We start from the raw sequence: 22952 nt of genomic DNA on the forward strand, positions 1-22952 counted from the left end.
GAGGACCAACGGCTTAAGGTCCTCTCTGAGGGACCTGGTAATGAGGATTTAAATGCCTTACTAAAGGACACTAGCCCACCAATTGGGAATCAAACCTGGATCATCGGAATATGAAATCCCCGCTCTAGCGACTGAGCTATTGTTCCTCTTCATGTGTTCTGATCTCTGGTTTAACTCAAGAGTAACTCGTCTAAAAGTAAAATAATAAACAAATCACTAAAAAATTTCATCAAAATCGGACATGAAATAACAAATTTATGACATTTATGTTTGGGTTTTTTTTTTTTGCATTATTTTGGTGAAATAGTTCAATGCATGTCTTCATGAATATGCCATGAGCAAGCTAATGATGTTATTATATTTCCACTTATTCTTTTGTATTTTATTATATGAAAACATCTTTATTAAATTTTATTTTCCAAGAATGAAAAAAAAAGGATTGACTATTGATTTAATGTATAAGACAATCATTGCTACAACTTGTGTTAAAAGAGACATATCAAGCATGCATGTATGAAAACATAAAGTAACTATTCCACATAAAACAAAAGACAACATGGGACAAATAAGCCAACCTATTGTGATGGCGTGCATACTACAGTTTTTACAAAATATTGCTAAAATTTGAAATTAAATATCCTTGATATTTGGTATCAGATTTTGTTGAAGTTTTCATTGTTTTCTCTTGGGCGATTTTAATGCATTTTTTCACAAGGAGATATACTTTTTTCAGCCCGTTTGAACTCATCAATCTTTGGTCTAATGATATGGTTTAACAACGAATGCCAAATATCTAGCATTTTCAGCACATTTGGCATTCAAATTCAATAACCCTTTTGAAAAATACAAATTGAAATATTTTTCTCTAGAGAAGAGTAGAGATATGAAACATACAGAATAAAACAAGTTTTTTCCTCTTTCTACTCTCCAAGCTTGCTCTCTTCCACCATCTTTCCTTTCAGTTTTCTCTCATTCTCTCCATCTTTCTTTTCTCCCCTATTTCCTATCCATGTTCAGATTTCATCTTGTGTTATCCAAAATATCCACAGGGACAAAGGAAAGAAGATATGAACATTTTTGTTGAGATAAAATATTTTCTCCTTGAAATGAAATAAAATATTGGTTGCTTAAAACAATGTTGATATGTTTTAACAGTTACAAACACCTACATAATAAAATGAGAAATTATTTTCAAAGATTCTGTTGAACTTTCATTGGTATATTATGGTAATTCCACCTCTTGGAATAGCCTAAAATGTTGATTAAATGAACCCCAAAATAGAACATTTCTCACCCATATTCTGAAATTGAATTTTGGTTTAACTGTGGTGTAAAGTTGTGTACATCGGAGGCTCTATTTATATAGAAAATTATCGCTCAAGTCTGAATTATTAATTAATCCAGAAATTATCATTAAAATATTTTTTTCACAAGTATTCATAACGGCAATATTAAGTATACAGCAAGTTTTATATATTTGGCTGCCCTCACTTTCGTCATAGACTTGGTCCACAGCTTCAGTTAAACTAGATTACAGATGGACCTTGTCTTATTAAAACAGCTGAGTGAAAGGATTCTGTTAATGTACGTTTCTTCTTTGTTTGTACAATGTATACAAGTTTCAACTTCACATCTTCTTTGTCAAAATATTTTGGAAAATTTGGCAGCAAACTTTTACAGTGAAGGAGGCTACAATCTCAAAAAGGATGATTTTTTTTTCTTAAAAAATACAACATTGCAAATCAATTTGTAATTTGCGGTATTTAAAATGATTATTATCATTTTATTATTAAAACTTGAAAAACATATCTTATCTTAGATGTTAGTTATAATTAAAATCACTTTTCATCAGTGAATTAAGAAATTCAAGTTCAATGAAAAATGGTCAATTAGAACCATAATTTTAAGAAAAATCATGAAAACAAAAGCTACCTTTACATGATTTATTTCACCAAGCAATAAGCGACAAGTTTTTTTATCAAGTGAAACATCATATTGAGTGATCTGTTATAAATACAATCAGCATTTGATATCCCTCTATAAATATTCCTGGACCCGTTTTACCAGATATATTTAGTTATTTACTACTGCTGCAAAAAATCAAAATCTGAAGTTGAACAGGCCCTTGCTGTACCTTGTTTCCACAGTAGATATCATGACCACAAAATCATCCTTTTTGAACCACTTGCCCCCTGTGAAATAAATTGCTACCTTGTTGAATTAATTCCTCAGTTACAGAAAGCACCTTTCCCTTGTAATGTAATTTGGATGAGGCATACTCTAAAGTGAAAATGAACTTGACAAGACTGTGTGAACTGGTCTGCCATCAACAATGATTAACTAGTCTTCAAATATTAGCAAACTTTTAATTAACAAAACAGAGAATAAATTAGACTATAATTTTACTTGTACAGGGAAACTAAAATGTTTTAAGGAGAAAGTATTTGTTTTGCTACTTGTAGTATCATAAATGTTGCTGTATGAATGTAATGAGTAGTGAACTGACATGTTATTTTTCAAGTGGGCCTGCATTATAAGACTACACTGCTTAGAATGTTGTTGCATTATGGGTTAGGAAGCTGGCCTGATCTGAGAAGCCGAGAACTTCAGGTGTTGCTATACTGGCTGCTGGTTTGTACTGGCCGATGATTATCTGCAGGCCTAGTTTCTTCAAAAAGAATCGGTGCAGCTCATTTACGCAAATGACTCCACCGGATCGTAATCATAGGTACTATATATTCAGTCTATTAGTTCAAAAGCATTGTTTGGAGGAATCTCATCGCTTCTTGCCCCGCCCACCTCCTTTGGTTCGCTTCCTTCCGGCAGTCTTTGGTGCTGCTTTCCTGGATCCCTTTCCTTTGCCTTTTCCCTTTCCACCCTTCTTTCCTTCTCTCTTCTCTGCTGCTGCACTCTGTTGTTCCTCCCTGATCTGCCTGTTTACAGCCTGGATGGTCGTCAAGAAAATGATGCAAAATAATATTTTAGTTGAAGGCATGTAATGAAACATAGATCCGCATAAAACAGGTAGATATAAACGTCATGAAATGCATGTTGGTGGGATAATCTCAAACTTTGAAGAAAAAAATGAAGAGCAGTTTGTACAGTATTTATGAATTGTATGATTGTATTATTCTTATTCAACATGCCAGAGGGCAAGGAAATCAAAATCAAAATATTTAATAATTTTCAGGTTTACTTGACCTTTTTTTTAATTTCAACAATGTTGAACTCTTCATTTTAAATATGAGAATACATCATGAAACAATATCAGTGAATCTCTTGGGAATGTAGAAATAAAATCTGTTTGACTTTATTCATAGAAGAAGTAAATAACACATGCTTTGCATATTTTGATCTTAAAAAATTATTGCAGGCTCTAAATAAAAAACAGTTGTAAATATCTAAATTCTACATAAAATTTTTGTTGTATGCATTTCAGCTTGCAGAGCAATTGATTTGGAGTTGGATTTGCTTTTTCCGCTATTAAAAGGGAAGCTATAATTACACTGGTATTTAGAATTTAATATTCATGTGACTATTTAGAACTTTGACTGTTAAGATTTTATATCAAATGCTATTACAATTTAACTGAAAATAGGATCACGACAGATCATATAGTGTGGGCCGGGCTCAATAGACATTAATGGCACAACATACCTTGGTGACATTTATCTCTGGTTTTTTCCTTGATAGTCCATCTAAAATACTTTTCTGAAGATCCTGCTCCTTCTTCAAAGAACCCATGACCGGATCAAACTAAAGAATAGTAAAATAATTCAATTGTAATTTCAATCAGAGTGCAATTCAGTAAAGAATTAATCATTACAAAAAAGAGTTGGGTTTAAATGTTTACATTTAATCTTTAAAACAGTTTGCATAATCTGATAAAAGAAATGGTATTTATAGCATGGGGATAAAATGGGGATAGAAGGGAAACTTAATTACCTTTCGCCTTTTTCCAAGATTCTTGATCAGTGGTTCTTTAGGCTATAGGAAGACAAGAATGGGAATAGTGAATATTCAAAGTAACATGGGCGCAAGCACATCATCTGCGTTGCAATGGCCAGATACGCGATGGGTATGTGTACGCAGGCGTTGTTCTGTTGCGTATCATTTGTAGATACGCAAGATAAAATCTAAAATTTTGTCTGAGAGATAAAATCTCATCTCAGAATACCAATTTCATTTTAAGAGATAAAATAAAATATTTTAAAGATAAAATGACCTCAGAATACCACCCCTTGTCATTGAAAGAAGGCAATTTCATAATATCTCAATTTTTACAAGATACAGGTGCAGTAATGCATCAAAAAATGTTGTGCTGCACCCTACATGTTAACCCAGTGCTGAACACAAAGTGTACATCTGGGGGGGTTGCCTAATATTAAACATCAGCACATGACTGCAATAACCTACACATCAAACAAATGGGTATGCAACTTACCAGTTTATTTTCAAACTTTCCTATTGATGCTGTAGAATGTTTGGATAAATGAATGGACTTATTGACCAGAGATTTGTCTGGTTTCTCTGTCGGTGTGAGCCCTACTCCTGGAACTGAATTGATAAGATACACATAGAAAAGAAAGAAAATAAAAACATTATCACTGACAAGAATTTGCAGTTTGAACATGTATATTTTGTCACCAGCAAGGTTTAAAAGATAGTTTGATTTTAAAATCACTTCCTTTTAAAATAGTGATTCCAATGTATATGAAATAATTTTTCAAATAGCATCGCAAAAGTGCTGATTCTCTTCTTTCCAGTAATAAATTTTAGATTCACCCATTATTTTACTCTGTTTTACATTTGTGAAATGTGGTACAGGTAGGCATACTTCATGAAAACATAAAGTAAATTATCAAGCATTGTCATCCAATTCATGTATGGGTTTTTACGTTTTAATGAACTACATAACATGTATGCCTTTGAGGACAATGTGGCGCACTGGTGGACACTGAACAAAATCCATTGATGCACAAATATATAGTGTACTTTTAACTATTGTGCATGGTGAAAAGGAGTAAAAAAGGAATAGTTTGTCAAAGCGATTGAAAACAACCCCAGTGTGACCAAGATTTGTTTAATTCCAGTGATGCCATCAATAGCCATTACCACACTCTGAAAATTGCCAAAGTTGAAGATATCAATATGGACATCTTATTCTTGAATAGAAATGAAACTCAAAATTGAAAATGTTGACCATTCAGGTCCAAATGAATAATGTTACATGTGTGAAGATTTCTTCTATGCCAATCTCTTTGGACTATATTTCCACTTTGAAAATAAAAACACTTGATTTTCAACCAATCAGAAGCAAGGAAAACGTCTCACCTTTTCCTTTCTTCGCTCTGGCAATGTTACGTAACCTCTGAAGCTCATTCTTGGCAATTCTCTCCTGCTTGGCCTTCTTCTTCTTGGTAAACTGGTCCTCCATAGGATCTGATAAAACAAATACAAAACATTAAAACTACAAAGGTGAAGTACAGTTACATTACACTTTCACCAGGAATCTTTTTTCAATGTTGGATGAGTTGGATACTGATAAAATCTTGAGCAATGCAAATAGTCAAGCAAGCAAAAATTTGTCTGTTTTAATATCAAAATGTAATTTAATGGCATAATATACCATAAAATCCAGAATGTAATTAAATATTGCAACCTTTTTTTCCTTTTATACATTTCCTTTCTTTTTCTTTGCCTTTATTTTCCTTGCTGGTGAAACTTGCCTTTTTTTGGTGGGTGAGGGGAGGGGGGGGTGGAATGCCCCCTCCATCTGCAAGGCAGTGCTGGGAAAAGGAGGGGAGGGGCATCAAAACAACTAACCTGCATTAGCTGGAACTTCAAGAAGCCAATCTTTCTTGAGGTCATTCTTGCTCTTGTAACCATATCTAGGAATCCATTTCTGCAATAAAATATTAAACATAGTAAACAAGTGTTTCATGGCCCAACACCACTTTCTCAATACAAATAAGGTATCAGTAAAAAAAGTTGTAAAATTATGATTATCTAATAAGAATACAATCAATTAATTTGCTTAATAATAAATTAAATTTAAAAAATCAAAAAGAAAAAAATAAGAAATTAAAATATATCAACAAACAAATACAAATATTTCAATAAGAGAAATCAATAATTCATAGCAATTCCAAAAGGCCATACATGTAAGTAGTCCATTTATTATTGGAATATAACTAATATTTTACTTGGTGGCAACACACCCAACTTATTTTCAGCACTTATTGCACACTACACGGGTTGGATTTTTGGGAGTTGGGATATGGTGTCCATTCAATCTACCAGAAGAGAATGCAAAAAATCTGAATGGAAGACACATTCTAGTACAAAAAAAAGCACAGTAAATGCTATTTAAAAAATTGAAATTGACAAATGTATAAATTACAAAAATAAAATGATCAAAATATTTACCTCTTCTTCTTCACTCCAAACTTTACCAGTCCTTTTCCTCTTTTGAATTCCTTTCTGCTTGGCATACTGCTCCCATTTGGTGGCTGGTTTATCCTTTGGTACCTGTATGTTATAAAATATAGTAACTGCATTATTTGCACTGCTCTGATCATTTCAAAGATAACTTTCATATCATGGAGAAGTGAGACTTTACTGCACTAGAAAAAAAAATCACTGATATGACCGGGGGATTGGGAAGGGTTAAAAAAATTGCCATAGCTTCAGGAAAACTAACTTCAGAGAAATCAATTACAACTCACCCTTTTTTCTCTTGGCAGGACTGTAGATGGTTCTGGGAGCTGTAAGTAAAAAAAAAAAGGAAGAAAATTATTATGTAGAACTACATAGGCCTATAGGGTTGTTAATTTACTTTAATAGAAAGAAATAGCCATTAGCATTCTGTGTCAGTTTGAATCATCCACCATTCAATATTTCAAGCCAACACTATCTTCAGCACTGACAATGAAGATGATCTGAAAAATATATAAGACTCGCTAGTTTATATCTCCCTGAAACCATATCGCAAGGTGTCAGGCAATTTTCTGACTACCAATAAAAAGTCCTTGGTAACCGCCCTACTACTACATGTAAAGTACAACCGACTTTCCCTTTTTTATCATATATCCAGAAAAAAAGCTTGTTGTAAAGACGTTTTTCAGTCGGGACCCATGGAACACAATTTTGATGGTTGATTTTCAAGTTCAGAGCAGTAATAAATAATTGGTTTCTACAGGTTAACACTCTATCCTTAGATGACAATATTTGCAAATTACAATTTACAGTCTAACCTTGACAGTGATGGCATCCTCAACTCTGTGCACAGGAAGCTAATTCAATTGGAAAAGCAAGAAAAGAAAAGTTAATTCATAAAGGTGTTTTTACACCAAAGCAATTAAAAGTCAGGTTAAAGTCTAGACAAAACTCGAAACTAAAAACAGCTTTGGTTAGTGTCCTATAATTCTCAACGATTGTATCACAGCCTACTTCAGGTGTATAATGGTCCGAAAATGCAAGATGTCATTTACCAAGAAGTAACCACCAATAAGATAAAATTAATGAGGATAAAAAAAACCGAAGACAAATTACAACGGACCACAAAAATAAGTTTGACTTCAGCAAATTTTTAAGATGTAAATAAATCATACTATGCATATTTTGGTGTGCTTCAACTTTTTTTTACCCAAATAGGGTCAATGTATGCAGATTTACATTGTAAATCTACAATTTACATGTAGGTTGTAAAGGGAAAATTTCAAAATGGTGAAATATGAACATCGGTAGATTATGTCAGAAAAAAACCAAAAGGATAATTCCTCTTTTTACAATGGAAAAATTATGCTAATGCCACATAACATCAAATAGTTTTTCCAAGTTTATACTCGTCAACAATGAAGGGATCTAATGGGGACATATAATTTTTTCTAAATGTAAAAAAAATATTTTCAATATTCTTTTTACTATTTACGATTCTTCATCATATATATGGTTTTTGGATTCCTAATCTCTTAAAGTTGATTATATAACTGCCTGAAAAGAGCTGGAGTAGATTTCCTGTGGGCTCTGGATTGATATAATCTACTTGTGCCTGATAAGATTATGCAATGCAGAGGGTCTGCTGAGCAAGGACCATTTTTATGGTCTGAAGTGCTACAGAACATCTAATAATAGTGTGGACCTGTCCTTCATTAAATTTACACACTTTCCAGGGATGTTCATAGCGCCAGCACAGCAACAGTGCACTCTACAAGTCAAAAATTGTTTAACTTTAAACAGGGCGTACACCATGCGAATCGTTGCGATCCGAATTTCAAAGATATTGCAATAACATTCCAACCAATAAAATCTTAGCAATCAAACAGAGGGCTTGCCGAAAAGCAAAATTATGATTTTATTATTCCTAACATTATGCCAAACTTCAAATTAATAATTTTGCTTCTTGGAAATGTCACATTTAATGTGAAATGTGATTTATCAAGAAAATGTGTCACACTGGATTGCATAGCTAGTGTGCGCTGGGCTTTAAATTAACTAAAAAAATATACAAGGACTTGTGTAATCTAATCCAATTTTTTAAATCAAATTATAGTGACATAACTCACCTTCCAAAGTTGGTTGAATAATAGTTGCGTCGCATCCCTAGCAACGGAAGCAAGATATTCTTCTTTTTTTACTCTGGCAAAAGAAATATAAAACAACAATCATCATGTATCCAGAATCAAATTGTTAAGGGTAACGTTTTGTTTCCGAAACAGTTTGTTAAGTGTAGGGTTTCACATGCCAATACTTATTAAAGGTTGCAGAAAATGGAAAATACTTAAGGTTGCTTCTCAAAACCCCATGGTCGCACCTGGTATCCACTCATCAATGGAAGCGCCCCCCCCCCACCCCCGGAAGTAACAATTGTGCAACTCTTTTTGTAACAATACTCAGACGATGATGACACAACCACAAAGTAAATTTTTCTTGTGGTTCTTTAAAGGTCCAGTCCACCTCAGAAAAATGTTGATTTGAATCATTAGAGAAATATCAGACAAGGATCATGCTGAAAATTTCATCAAAATCGGATGTAAAATCAGTAAGTTATAACATTTTGAAGTTTTGCATACTTTTCTCAAAATAGTTATATGCACAATTTAGTCACATGCAAATGAGAGAATCAATGATGTCCCTCACTCACTATTTCTTTTGTTTCTATTGTTTGAATTATACTTTCTTTTTTTTCACAGATTTGAAAATAAGGACCAACTTGACTTTACCATCATATGTTAAACAGTGGTATTTCCACATGTTCAGGGAGAAATAAAACTTTGTTTCAAAGGACAATTAGGAGAAAATTAGAATTAGAATGCTTCATATTTCACATAATAAAATACAAAAGAAATAGTGACATAGTGATGTCATCAATTCCCTCAATTGCACACCGCTCGGGATATGCATAACTGTTTCATGAAATGAAGCGAAACTTAAAAATGTCATACCGTAATTTTCTTATTTTCAATCCAATTTTGATGAAATTTTAAGTGTCATGCTTGTTGGATTTTTCTCTTTTTATTCCAATCAACTTTTGCTGAGGTGGACTTCACCTTGAAAAATATTTTGGTCTCATATTTTGAAGAATTTACAGAAAAAAATCAGAATTTGATAATCAATTTTTCAATTACCATATTTTTACAAGTTTTCACCGCAGTAATCAAGGATCTTTGGACGAAGTATCTTGGCTGAGATTTGGAGGTAAGCGTCAAAATTAAAGGCCAAGTCCACCTCAGAAAAATGTTGATTTGAATCAAAAGAGAAAAATCAGACAAGCACAACGCTGAAAATTTCATCAAAATCGGATGTAAAATAAGAAAGTTATGACATTTCAAAGTTTCGCTTATTTTCAACAAAATAGTTATATGAACAAGCCAGTTACATCCAAATGAGAGAGTCGATGATGTCACTCACTATTTTTTTTGTTTTTTATTGTTTGAAATATACAATATTTCAATTTTTACGAATTTGACGATTAGGATCTCCTTGCCTGAAGCACAAAATGTTAAAATAAAGGAATTCCAAGTGTTCAGGGAGGAATGAAACTTCATTTCACATGACAATGATGAGAAAATGAAAATATTTCATATTTCATATAATAAAATACAAAAGAAATAGTGAGTGATGTCATCAACTCTCTCATTTGGATGTATCTTGAAATTATTTTCTTGAATATTCAATGCACTGCCTGCTGACGTTAGTAAACTCGCCAGAAAATCGGGCAGAAAATTCAATTCATTTCACAAATTCACATGTTGCGCCAGCACAGTCAATAACATCATTCCAGCACACAAGTCATGCATTTAGAGTCACAACAAGCACAGTCAATCACCGTAACACACATCGAATTACAGGTGCTATCACTCACCAAAAACCCCGCCGAAATACAAATTTACGTCATTAAAATTGATTTTTCTGCTCCATATTTCCAAAGCAAGTCCCCGAAAATGCGCTAAAAATGAAGAAATCCGTGATCTTCCCCGAGTTTGCAAACTTTTTTTTTTGCTAATTTATGATGGTATCTTCAAAATTCCAATAGAAAACCAAATCAGATATTTTTTTCTTTCTTGCAGTTACGGCGATATCGGACTTTGCAATTGTTTTTGAAGTTGCGAGAGAGATCCCAAAGCACATGAGAGCAAATCGCTCGCTAATTTTGTGGGTTTTTTTCGCTATTCAGCAACCATAACAATAGTAAACATCAAGAAAATTGATGCTGCAATGAAAAAGGGAACATCAAAAAAGGAACATCACGATTTTCACGATTTTTTTTTTTTGGGGGGGGCCAATTTTTGAAAATAGTAAATATCAAAAATTTCCATGCGGTGGCCAAAACAGATGCACGCGAGGATGATCAACTACTTTCTTTTTTTACTTGGCCTAAACCTGTTTCACGAAAGGCTTCCTAACTATAATACCTTGATATCGATACTATTGGTAAAAAGAGCAGACGAGACATAGCCTTAATCCCAAAATAGCATAATTTTCAAGAAGAAAAATTATGACAAAATTGCAAATATTGTGATGAATTGGGAATTACATCTTTTAAAAATAATAGCACAGGTAAATTATGCATCATACATACTTAGACCATGACGACTGGGGCATTCTTGCTGAAAAATTGAATTATGAATAATTTATTTCATGACTAAAAAAATCACACGTGGACGTTGAGATGGGTACCCCCAGGATATCCAATTTTAATAGTTTACAAAAGTAAACCATAATGGTTTTATTTGTAAAATTATGATAATTATTCAATGTTTTACGATTCCAAACATCATCGAAATATAGTTTAATATTTTATTTTATAAATCTTTGATATCGATCTTACGATTTGACAAATTCTATGCATAAATTAGAGATTAGAATTTATCCAAATGTCAATAGGGTCTGAAAGCGACAAATACAAGTCCAGTTATGGATGACGTGACGTGGTAGAATTTTTATTGATTAAAATTTAAATTATTTTACTATTTGAAAATGAATAGTTTTGTGGCGTTTTACCAACAGTTTTCATAGTTACTTTGTATTACAATGATCATTGCACAACGAACAATTGTCCATAGACTGTGTACAACGGATAGATCGTCTCCGCACAGCGATTCGAAGACCGCTGATTGGTCAATCGGGCAGACCACGTCATGACCACGTGGTCCCAAAAATAATTCCTTTGGACTGCGTGCGGAAGTATCGATAGCGATAACGATATCCGGTCACGTTGTGTACGCCGTAAATAGTTTTGGTTCGTGATCGGATCGCTCCGGTATCGATCGAAAATTATCGAAACTCTGCAATTTCATGCATATTCACGCGACGCTCCGAAATCCGGAAGCCAATTGACTTTGTGCACGTTGCGATAGACTCTACAAATTCCAACGAACACGATGGCATATAGACGCTAATTCGTAAGATTTTGACGGAAAAGCAAGAAGTAATCGAAATTTGCTTACCTGTGCAGTATCAGTGAGAAAATAGATCCTCCGAGAATACCTTTCATAATTCATATAAAATACGGGAAAGTGAAATTCTAGGTCGATTTTGGTACGAGGTGATAGAGAATTGCACACTTGTTTTGGTGGAATTCTGTGTGGGGAAATAAAAGGCTTGCACTGCGCATGCTTACTATATTTTCATTCATAAATTGGTTCTCGGCAGGGGCTGGATGACGTCATGTAATAAGCAAAAATGTACACGACCGCTACGTTCACGCTCCGCTCACTCACACATTGTACGAGGTTAGTATGTACTAACCTCGTACAATAGACCGTGTTTGACCCTGGATTTCGAAGTAGTCGGCAAACATCGCTTCATTGCTGAAGTAATATTTGCCGAAGCTCCTTCTCGCTACGCACCGGGGCTCTTGCCGGTAAGTAGCAAGAGTTTGTTGAATATAAAATAATAATAAAATAATAATCCGATAAAAAAAAGCACATTTTGCTTACCTCGGCCTCGAAAGTGACTTCGCTTGTCTCTTCCACGGAAATACAAGGAAGCCCGTTGGTGGCGCTAATAATTTCACAACCTTGATTCAGCTCCTCGGTAATTTTATAACTGTATCTAAATTCTTTGAATGCGCAATCCTCATGATTAATTTACTAATTATGGGCACCAATTAATGAAATGCCTTCAAAAAACATAATTAATGATTATTATTGGTGATGATAACACTCATTTGCATTAATTTAAAAAGATGACTGATAAAAAAAAAATGAAAATAATATACGTGCCTGGAAAGAAACCAGCAGTACAAGCTTTGACGAACGTCAATAATACGTATACGGTGTACCAAAGTCTATACAATGAAAAGATTGGACACTTCACGGACTTTGCGTAATGCCTTGCGTCGATATGCGTGTAAAATAGTGTAGGTGCCTATTCTTTCCCTTGTCGTGTCTTTGATATGAATATAAATCGCGCGCCCTCTTCAGGAGAAAATTGATATCAACGCTGACTGATTTCTATCTCCGTAAAATCTTCACTAAAGATCAAGAAAATATACATATTTTTAGAAAGAAACTTCAAGGAGAAGTCACGGAAGGATCTAAATGATTCGGTAAGTGTCATAGCAGGATGTGGAATGTTTATTTAAACATAATATTTTATGTGGGCAAAAGCCCACTGTATTTTCGAAGTGTAGTGGTGTGTCGCGTGCGTATGACTGATAATCCTTCACTCGCGAGACGATATGAACCCATGGGTGCGCTCCGCTATCCGTTGTACACAATTGTTCGTTGTGCATTGAATGCATTATCCCACTTGTTTTGGGATGTAATTTCAACCTCTATGGTTGATTATGTAAGATTATAATTTTCAAATTTCTCGGCACTATTGCATGTCATAGTCTACCCACGTGATGCCAGCCCACTACGTCATTAAGAAAGAAGTTGACAGGTTCGGAGGTGTCATAAATATTTAGTGAGGTTGTTGTACACGAACTTGGTAAATTTGTAAAGAGGGCTTCATGAAACAGTTAGCGGACAAGTAGCTCACTATCTCCGATTTAGTCAAGAAGTTAGACTTATGACGGTGTTGAGAAACGGGCCCCTGAATACGGCCCTAACAAACTTCCTAAGGTTTAGAGACCGTACAGTCTTTTATCCACAGTCCCGCCTACTCATTTTTGTGTTTGGAAAACATAATCTTCATGGAATCATGATCCTTACCTATATTTCTTTACATCTAATGCATTTGGATCACAGGTCAGCAAGTTCCCTAAGTCGATGCCGACTTCCACATCCCGTTTAACTTCTATAGACTTGTATTTCTTCTCTTCCTCCGCTGCATTTCTCAATACTTTGTCCACTATTTCAGAAGTATCCATCTCGTCATCAAAACAACACGTGCAAATTCATAAATTGAAACAATAGAGGGCGCACACTTTCTTAGTTCTTTTTGGTCGTATACAGGCAAAATGGTGAGACGATGAATTAAATATGCCCACGAAAATCGTACAAAATCACATTGATCGTACACTTATCGAATTTTAGTTAAGAATAATTATGATAATAACATGGAACTCTTTCTTGTTTATACCGTAGGGTATCGATATCGACCACTCAAAGCTACGGAAAGTCCACAGAACTGAACCCAGGAGTGAGGATATCTACCTCCGACTGTTGGTGAAGGTGTGTATAGTCAGTAAATGATTGTTAGTATGATCGTATACATGTACGCCTTGGCTTGGATTTTATGCGTGGAGAGAGGTGATTCTGCTGGAGAAACGATCCCACAGCTGACCCACTCCCAAATAGGCCCTAGTTTTGCTAGTTTGCGAATTTATTGATACTGTTATTGAAACGTACCGGGTACTAATAGAGTTCTTTGATCTCTCCCATTATGCCCATAAACTTTATTCTTGATTTTCCCATTACTGTAAATGTTTAAAATGGCCATGATGAATGCTAGACAGCTGGCAGCCGTCTGTTTCCAGGAGTTTTTTAACATTAAAAAAAAAATTTCTCCTCGTACACAGACGGCTCGCTATCATGCAACCACCATTGGCATTAGGGGACTTGCAATGCAAAATCCCCCATCGGGGCTCTTCAATTTTTGTCTTTAATGAATAAATATTTTGAAAATTAATGCGACCAAAATGCAAATTAATATTCCCTCTTCGCATTAATTGCCAAGAAACAGAGAAAAATCAAGTTAAGGGTCATTCCATGCCAATTCACCCAATGAATGTGCAATTTTGCACCCAACCGCCTCAGAATTCGTTGTAATTTGGTATACATAAAATTCAACATGGCCCAAGCACAAAAAAAAAAAATTAGTCCAATCGGTCCGTCGGTTCTCGCGCTACGGCCCGCCCTTTTCTCCTTGTTTTGACAAAAATGGGCGTGACCTTCAACTTTCAATGGCCACTGCATCGTTACGTGTTGACCAATTTTCATGAAACTGGTACCATTTGATAGGAAATTCAGAGAGGAATCTAAAACATGCATCGAATAATGTATTGGAGCAATTTATAAGGTCATGACCTTTGACCTTAACTTTGACCTTGAGTTTGACCCCCGGACAAATAATTTTTTAACTTGATTTTCGTGTATGTTAATTATTGGTATGATATTGACAAAATATGTTAAAATCAATGATGATATTTTATTTCTTCACCTTTAAAAACTTCCAAAGATACCATGAAATTTCACTCTAGTCCCACACACTGATATTCATGTTAGTAAAGTGTTTACCAGTTACATGATTTCTTCCAATCTTCAGTTACAGCATGCAAACACATGAAAAGAAATTAAGCTTAATCAGTTTACAAATAAAAGACTAAACCTTTATGCTAATGAATAGGTATCTGTTTAGGCATTTTATGATTCAGCAATATATATCTTATACATATATATATACATGTATATATTTTGATGATAAAAGTGAAGACTTTACTACTATGAATATATATGATATATATTGCCGAACATCAAAATGAATATATATTGATGAACATCAAAATGCCTAAACAGATACCTATTCATGAGCACAAAGGTTTAATCTTTTATTTGTGAACTGATTAAGCTTAATTTCTTTTCATGTGCTTGCATACTGTAACTTAAGATTGGAAGAAATCATGTAACTGGTAAACACTTTACTAACATGAATATCAGTGTGTGGGACTAGAGTGAAATTTCATGGTATCTTTGGAAGAGTTTTTAAAGGTGAAGAAATAAAATATCATCATTGATTTTAACATATTTTGTCAATATCATACCAATAATTAACATACACGAAAATCAAGTTAAAAAATTATTTGTCCGGGGGTCAAACTCAAGGTCAAAGTTAAGGTCAAAGGTCATGACCTTATAAATTGCTCCAATACATTATTCGATGCATGTTTTGGATTCCTCTCTAAATTTCCTATCAAATGGTACCAGTTTCATGAAAATTGGTCAACACGTAAAGACGCAGTGGCCATTGAAAGTTGAAGGTCATGCCCATTTTTGTCAAAACAAGGAGAAAAGGGCGGGCCGTAGCGCGAGAACCGACAGACCGATTGGACTAATTTTTTTTGTTTTGTGCTTGGGCCATGTTGAATTTTATGTATACCAAATTACAACGAATTCTGAGACGGTCGGGTGCAACCACTGGGTGAATCCAGATGGAATGACCCTTAAATGGAACAAAAACAGTGACTTACCTCGGCTGTCGCGCAAATTCACTTCCCCGTTTTATCCGATCTTAAGACAAGTACATAAACGTGGCCGTTGAGTCCCCTGTACAGATCGCGCTATGACTTCGGTCTCTGTCTTTGGTGAGTGAAGCCAACGAACCTTATTTCGTTTTCGGATTAACAAACCTTCGGAACAATGAACCTTATTTCGTTATCAGATTATCGAACCTTCAAAATAATGAATCTTCGGAATAATGCCACAAATGATTGGATTAACGAACCCTTTTACGTTTTGGATTAAAGAGAAATGCCAGTAGTTGCAGTAAACACTAATTTCATGAGAAAGTCTGTAAAACAAGGCTTAATTGTCAGAATATCATCGAGGATCTAGATCTGGTACAGTTACATAAACTGAACTTTGTGAAATCCTGAAATCTACACTGAAAAATGTTCACACTGAAGATCACCAACACAGATAGGCACACGTGGGACAGTGTATTATTATTGCTGGAATAAAGACCCGACGGAAGTGACCGAATCAGCGCTTATTTTGCTGATTTCTCAGCAATTACACAATTTCTCCCAGAATCCTTTGGCACATATTTTTTATTCATACAAACAGACACTTAGGTGGTCATTATATTAGATTCTGTAAAAAGTCATTTTTAGATCATTACCAAAACTGGAATTTATCTTTAACAAACATCGAGGTGTAGGAATACTTGTTTCGGAATTACGAACCTTCGGAATTATGAAGTGTAACCCAGATAGACTGCCTTTGTCATGAATTTTGGTATCCAATTTCAGAGACAGTTTCTAGTTTGGAAGACTAATATCTTTACATTTGCTGCAAAAGGATTACCTTAATGGCAAATGGAAATGTGAAAAGCAGATTTCTCATTAAAAATTACCCCTTTTCGGAATTTCACTGCTTCTAATAAAAATTCACTGTCTACTTATGTTTTAATAAGGATTTTTGTTGTCATCCACACACAACAAATGGGCTTCTGAACTCACTTTTGGGTGTAAAAAATTCGCTCTTGTAGGTGGTTTGGGAAATTGTCAACCATATTTACTGCATGCCTCTATGTGTTCACCTGCACTGTTTTGTGTCATTTGCTTTTCTGAATATCGTGATAGGGATTCTGAGAACAGAGTCTACAGCTCAATCTCGAATTCCCATTCAGACATTGCGTTGCTTGTATTCACCGCAGTTTTGATATGGACTGAAGTTGGCGATCAAAAGATCTGCCTGCAGCTGCAGGTCACACCCTTTCGCTAACTTAACTTGATATCAAAATTACACTACAGCGAAGCGATGTCTGACTGTGAACGTGATTAGGATTCGAACCATGACGTTGAGATCAAAGTCGAAATATAGCTGTTCCTGATCGGGATATTCGGAAAAGCAGTGGGTATATTGAGCTAGATATGTAATTGAGAGACTTGCTATGACATCTGCAAACAATTACTGATAGAGAAATTTGCTCGAAGTCAGCTGGTGCGAAACTGCATTTGTGCCGTCAGATGCTGCTTTGCCATGGAAATCCATTTTCTGGCAGCAGATGCATGTATGGTCAATTGGTAAAATGTTAATTGGGGTCTAAATCAAAATTTGAAGTGGGATAATCATCCTGCTTGTTTTGACAATGTCGAAATCTGAAGTTCACAAAACATTTTATCATCTTGTCTCTTGTCTTGACTCGTGAGAAATGATTGCGTGATAAATGATTGCAATGGCCGATCGTCAGCCAGACATAGAAACCATGCAGTGTTTTGTTTGTTTGGGTAGGCTGAAAAACCTTGATGTATTATGATACAAAAGTAAACGAGACCTTGAGGTCTACTTTTGTTACTCATAGTAATTGATGAATTGTGATTTTTCTTTCTGCAGCTCTACAGGTTTCTGGCAAGGCGTACAAATGCCAATTTCAACAATATCATCCTCAAGAGGCTCTTCATGAGCCGCACCAACCGTGTTGCTATGTCTCTTGCACGTGTGGTAAGTAGAGCCTTGGGCAATTCCAAGCAAAAGTGGACATTTTCTGAAAATTTATATTGGCTCTATTTCAAATCTGGATCAAATTTTTCTATCAAAATTCATATGGAATTTCATAAATACAAAAGGGGAACTTAATTAGCCACAATTTTTTTTCTTTCGCGTGTCCTTAAAGGAGAATCCAACCATGCAAGAAATTCCATACATGGGACTACATATGTATTGTTTCTTTCTTAAAGGAGTGGTCCAGGCTGAAAGTATTTATAGCTTAATAAATAGAGTAGAATTCACTGAGTAAAATGCCGAAAATTTCGTCAAAATCGGACAACAAACAGCAAAGTTATTGAATTTTAAAGTTTAGCAATATTTTGTAAAAACAGTTGTCATGAATATTCATTAGGTTGACTGATGATGTCACGTCTCCACTTGTTCTTTTGTATTTTATTATATGAAATTAGGTTTATTCAAATTTTTTCCTCCAAGAACTAGAAAAATTGGATTGACAACTGATTTAGTGCATTAGATATTTATTGCTGCAACTTATTTCATTATAAGGGAGACATATTATTCTCACAAGTATGAAATAATGAAAAAAATATGATTTTATGTAATAACATAAGAAAATGGAAAGTGGAGATGTGACATCATCAGCTCGCCTAATGAATATTCATGAGGACTGTTTTCACAAAATATTGCTAAACTTTAAACTTCAATAACTTTTATTATTTGTTATCCGATTTTGATGAAATTTTCGGCGGTTTGCTCAGTGAATTCTACTCTGTGTATTAAGATATAAATATTTTCAGCCTGGACCACCCCTTTAAAATCATATTATGAAAGCTCATGTAGTCAATTGGTCATGTTATCTAGAAAAGGCCATAACATTTGGGGGTATTTTTAAACGGATGCCTGCCAATGATATTTTAGGAGAAACTAGTGGAATAGTGAAATAAAGATATACCTAAGAAATTCAGGTACTAAATTTCATTTGCCAAGAAGGCTGATGAATACCAATATGTAAAACGGGTACTCTGCAACAAATAATGTTTAATAAATAAATTTTTCATTCATAATTTAATTTCATTCATAAACGTGTGCATATTTCTCCATAGTAACAAAATGAATTGCATTTGCAGCAATGAATATCTTATCCATCAAATCTGTTGTGGATAGAATTTGAATGGATATACTTTCATGTAATTAAATACAAAAGAATAAGTGGGTATATGACATCAGCTTGTTATTTTTAGTGTTTTGTTCATCTGATTTTGCTTTATCTGTTCATATATGTTCAGCCTGGAGTACTCCTTTAGATTGAGCACCTACAGCTCAAGATATGTGCCACTGCTAACTATCCATAGTCAAACAACTGATACACAGTGGTTTGAATTAAGCCAGAGCTCAGAATAAGGGTCAACGAGATAGACAAGTGCTAGAATGGTTACAATTACATCTTGCGTTTTCACTTCCATAGGTTCGCTACATGAACAAGACTGGCAGGGAAGGCAAGACTGCAGTCGTTGTCGGCGCCATCACCGATGACGTCCGCATCCACAAGCTTCCCAAGCTGAAGATCTGCGCCCTTAGGGTGACTGCCCGTGCTAGGGCAAGGATCATCAAGGCTGGAGGAGAGATCATCACCTTCGACCAGCTTGCCCTCCAATCTCCCAAGGGACAGAACACAGTCCTCATGCAGGGTGAGTGTACATTAGTTATTCCACCGGCCTGCAAATGATGGGAATCACAGTTTTTGTATTAATTCAATTTGTCTGAGAAAGACTGAAGCTGTGTAGCAGGTCTGGGCCCTTTTGTTAAATAATTTATATTGACCATAACTGGGTATTCAAGCATTATAACTAGGTTAAAATTGATTTGTGGCCCAGTGGATTAGCCTCTGGACTTTGGAACAGAGGGTCATGGGTTTGAATCCCAGCCATTGTGTAATTTCCTTCAGCAAGAAATTAATCCACATTGTGCTGAACTCCATCTAGGTGAGGAAATTTGGTACAGGACAGGAATTTATTCCTTGATCCACAGTCTGTGTGTAACAGCTGTTCTGTATAAGCCAGGGTAATTATGTTACAATACTGTAGAAATTTTAAACTGAAAGACATCTGATAAAGTGGTAAATGTTATAAGAGCAAGTATAAATTTTATTAATATTATCATGTTAATTTATACACTGACAGCAACACGACAGACTAAGGTACAGTCCGACCTCTCTTATCCAGCCTCCCCTTATCCGGATCTCTCTATTATCCGGACGCACACTTGCCGAGATTTTTTTTTTTTATCTAGTACCGGTACGTGAGGAAATGAGATTTCAATCTAAACTCAATCCTGTACGTAAACTCACATTGATTACATATATTTCCCAACATAGTCACCCTACACCAAACATATTTTTCATGAGAATATCTCACCCAAATCACCAAAAGAACTTTAGGAATGATAATTTCCAGTAAATCAGGGTGCAGCGCAAACATTTCATCATGTTTCTCTTTTTGCTTCGCGGGAAAAACAACACGTCTTGCTAGCTAACTTTAGGCCTCAATACGGACAGCGCCATCTATCATGTTTGAGCCTACAGTCAGTGTAACAATGGCTGACATTGCGAAGCTGCGATACCCGCCGCAATGATAAACTTGGTTTCATCGAGTCATTCTCTTTCTTTCGAGGTATGCTCGATATATACCTCAGTCATTTTAGCAGGTAAATTATCCAAGAGTTTTGGCCATCGATCGATTTCATTTCCATAAAAACACTGCCTATAATTTGCACTGACTCTGCAGTGAATATTGTCTTTACCGTACGCCCACTACAATAGACTAGTGTAGCTACCGCCAGTGGCCTGGCCGGGGAGGCAGCCGGCAGCACAGCTGCGTGTATTTGATATTGGGTCTCCCAGATCCGGATAAATCCCTTATCCGGATTGGTGCTGGTCCCAACGTGTCCGGATAAGAGAGGTCGGTCTGTACCTTGTCAGAACCCCCTCTTCGTGCAGGAATCTTACCCACAAGCATCCTCTCATTGCAATGTCACTCACTTCTTCATGAGAGATGATACAATGGGGAATGCAGGAAGCCGCTATGAGAAGATGCATAGTGCTCTTATAGCAGGATTCCTGTCACTGGACAGACTTTAAGAAGCATTTTATCATTGATTACCCAGCTAATTCTCATAACACTTTTCATACAGAAGATAATAAGATTCTTAGAATAGGAATAGAAATATTGCATCAGAATTTGTACAGAACAATTTCTATCCACATTTCTACACAGATGTTTGAAGTCATCACACTAATGTGATTAAGTATTATTTTCTCTTTCATATTAGTGCAATAAATGCAATCGTCTGTGTAGAAATGTGGAGAGAAATTGTTCTGTACAAATTTTGATGCAATAATGTGATAAAGTATTATTTTCTTTTTATTTTTTTAGGATGCCGAACCTCTCGCAAGGTCTACAGGCATTTTGGAAAGGCCCCGGGAACCCCAGGAGCACACACTGCGTACGTCTTTATTTCAAAAGTCTCAGAGTTCCTTCTTTGGTTGCATACCAAATCCCTCGCATTTATATGTGCAATTTTAAACTAAGTTTATTGTTCAAATTCTGATTTTGCAATCTGCTGTTCTCCCTTTTCTTTCCCCAAGTGTGATTGATTCATCAGTAATTAGAGATCTTTACCTGATCCAACTTTGGAGTTGATTGAAAATGAGATTAGTTATTTAGGAGAGCAAGCCACCTTAGTGCACTCATTGACTTTTTTGTGACCTCTATTAAACTTGGATAAATACAAATTTCGGCAACGATCTCAAGATGAGTTCGAAAAGAATAAAATGAAATTACCACCTAAGGGTTCGCATCTATGCATAAAAAATATGTGGCAAATGGCTTTGAAAGAAAATGTGTAATTGCTGGTCAATTAGCAAAATATGCACAGAATTCATCAAATTGTTGGTATTTTTCCAAGCAATGTTAATACACCGTCCCACATACGCTTTTCTGTGTAAGTGATCATCCAAATTGTTGGTTTTGAGCTAAGATTTCATGATTAAACAAAGATAAGTTTAAATTAATGTGCCAGATCTATATCTATGATAATATGGTGACAATTAGCCTAGATTTTAAAGACTTTTTGCTTTGAAATAATTGTTGCAACTATTTTCTTTCACCTTTAATACCCCTATGACAAGTTGTTGTCATGCCTGTGTACATGTGAGAAATGATTTTAGCTATGAAAAAAAAAGTCTGTCACAATTTCCTTCCGTAGCTACATTGTATGAAACATATCACTGAATATACACGGTTGAGATATGATTCTTTACTCAATTTCATGTCTTAAAAAAAATCTAGATTAAATTATTATCAACAGAAAAGCACTAGTTATGATTCAATTTTCATTACTTGCATGCTGGTTAAAACCAAACCTTTTTTCTCTCTTCATTTCTTTCAGACCATATGTACGCGCCATTGGCCGCAAGTTCGAGACAGCTCGAGGTCGCCGCAACCGATGTGGATACAAAAACTAAGAACCAGGATACCCAGGGTTGCCTGCAAAAACACCAGTGTCATCTTCATTGTCTATATGTCTTTATCATAGCATGAATAAAAGAACATCACAGATACTGGATACATTGATTACTTAGGACTGGTTTATAAGTGTACAGTGATTCAGTTCCCTATCTAACTGAGAAAAGGTCAGAGAAGGAAACGGTGAATTTAAAGAATAGGAGAATTTGTGGAAAATGCGAGAGAGTGAGAGATGGAAGGGGAGGGAGAACATTCATGAGTTTAGTGGAAACTGGTTGGTATGAGAATTTATCCACTTTAGCTATTA

General features: G+C 35.2%; 2 protein-coding genes across 2 annotated transcripts; one reads left to right on the forward strand and one right to left on the reverse strand.

The window, feature by feature from the left end:
• Nucleotides 1–1758: 1758 nt before the first annotated feature.
• LOC121422296 (ribosome biogenesis regulatory protein homolog) lies at nucleotides 1759–13878 on the reverse strand. Its single transcript, XM_041617240.1, has 11 exons — nucleotides 13665–13878; nucleotides 8568–8640; nucleotides 7257–7295; nucleotides 6729–6767; nucleotides 6430–6531; nucleotides 5827–5905; nucleotides 5335–5442; nucleotides 4445–4557; nucleotides 3946–3987; nucleotides 3658–3756; nucleotides 1759–2944 (listed from the first exon to the last, which is right to left on the reverse strand). Exons 1-11 carry the CDS (start codon nucleotides 13820–13822, stop codon nucleotides 2777–2779), a joined length of 1020 nt encoding a protein of 339 aa, XP_041473174.1. The 5' UTR covers nucleotides 13823–13878; the 3' UTR covers nucleotides 1759–2776.
• On the forward strand, nucleotides 13823–22745 carry LOC121422297 (60S ribosomal protein L18-like). The gene is made up of 6 exons (XM_041617241.1): nucleotides 13823–13915; nucleotides 14040–14126; nucleotides 18009–18116; nucleotides 19588–19810; nucleotides 21554–21623; nucleotides 22569–22745. The coding sequence occupies exons 1-6, from the start codon at nucleotides 13913–13915 to the stop codon at nucleotides 22642–22644; spliced, it is 567 nt and encodes a 188-aa protein (XP_041473175.1). The 5' UTR covers nucleotides 13823–13912; the 3' UTR covers nucleotides 22645–22745.
• Nucleotides 22746–22952: the final 207 nt, after the last annotated feature.

The sequence above is a fragment of the Lytechinus variegatus genome, chromosome 10 (assembly GCF_018143015.1).
Source record: "Lytechinus variegatus isolate NC3 chromosome 10, Lvar_3.0, whole genome shotgun sequence".
Classification (NCBI taxonomy): domain Eukaryota; kingdom Metazoa; phylum Echinodermata; class Echinoidea; order Temnopleuroida; family Toxopneustidae; genus Lytechinus; species Lytechinus variegatus.

Excerpts from the sequence above, each read along its gene's own strand:
- LOC121422296 (XM_041617240.1), bottom strand. The coding sequence starts at position 13,822 with ATGGATACTTCTGAAATAGTGGACAAAGTATTGAGAAATGCAGCGGAG. Across the intron at positions 7,296-8,567 it reads TATTCAACCAACTTTGGAAG|CTTCCTGTGCACAGAGTTGA; the intron begins GTGAGTTATGTC and ends CAATTGAATTAG. Across the intron at positions 3,757-3,945 it reads ATCTTGGAAAAAGGCGAAAG|TTTGATCCGGTCATGGGTTC; the intron begins GTAATTAAGTTT and ends ACTATTCTTTAG.
- LOC121422297 (XM_041617241.1), top strand. Across the intron at positions 14,127-18,008 it reads ACCTCCGACTGTTGGTGAAG|CTCTACAGGTTTCTGGCAAG; the intron begins GTGTGTATAGTC and ends TTCTTTCTGCAG. Across the intron at positions 19,811-21,553 it reads GAACACAGTCCTCATGCAGG|GATGCCGAACCTCTCGCAAG; the intron begins GTGAGTGTACAT and ends TTATTTTTTTAG.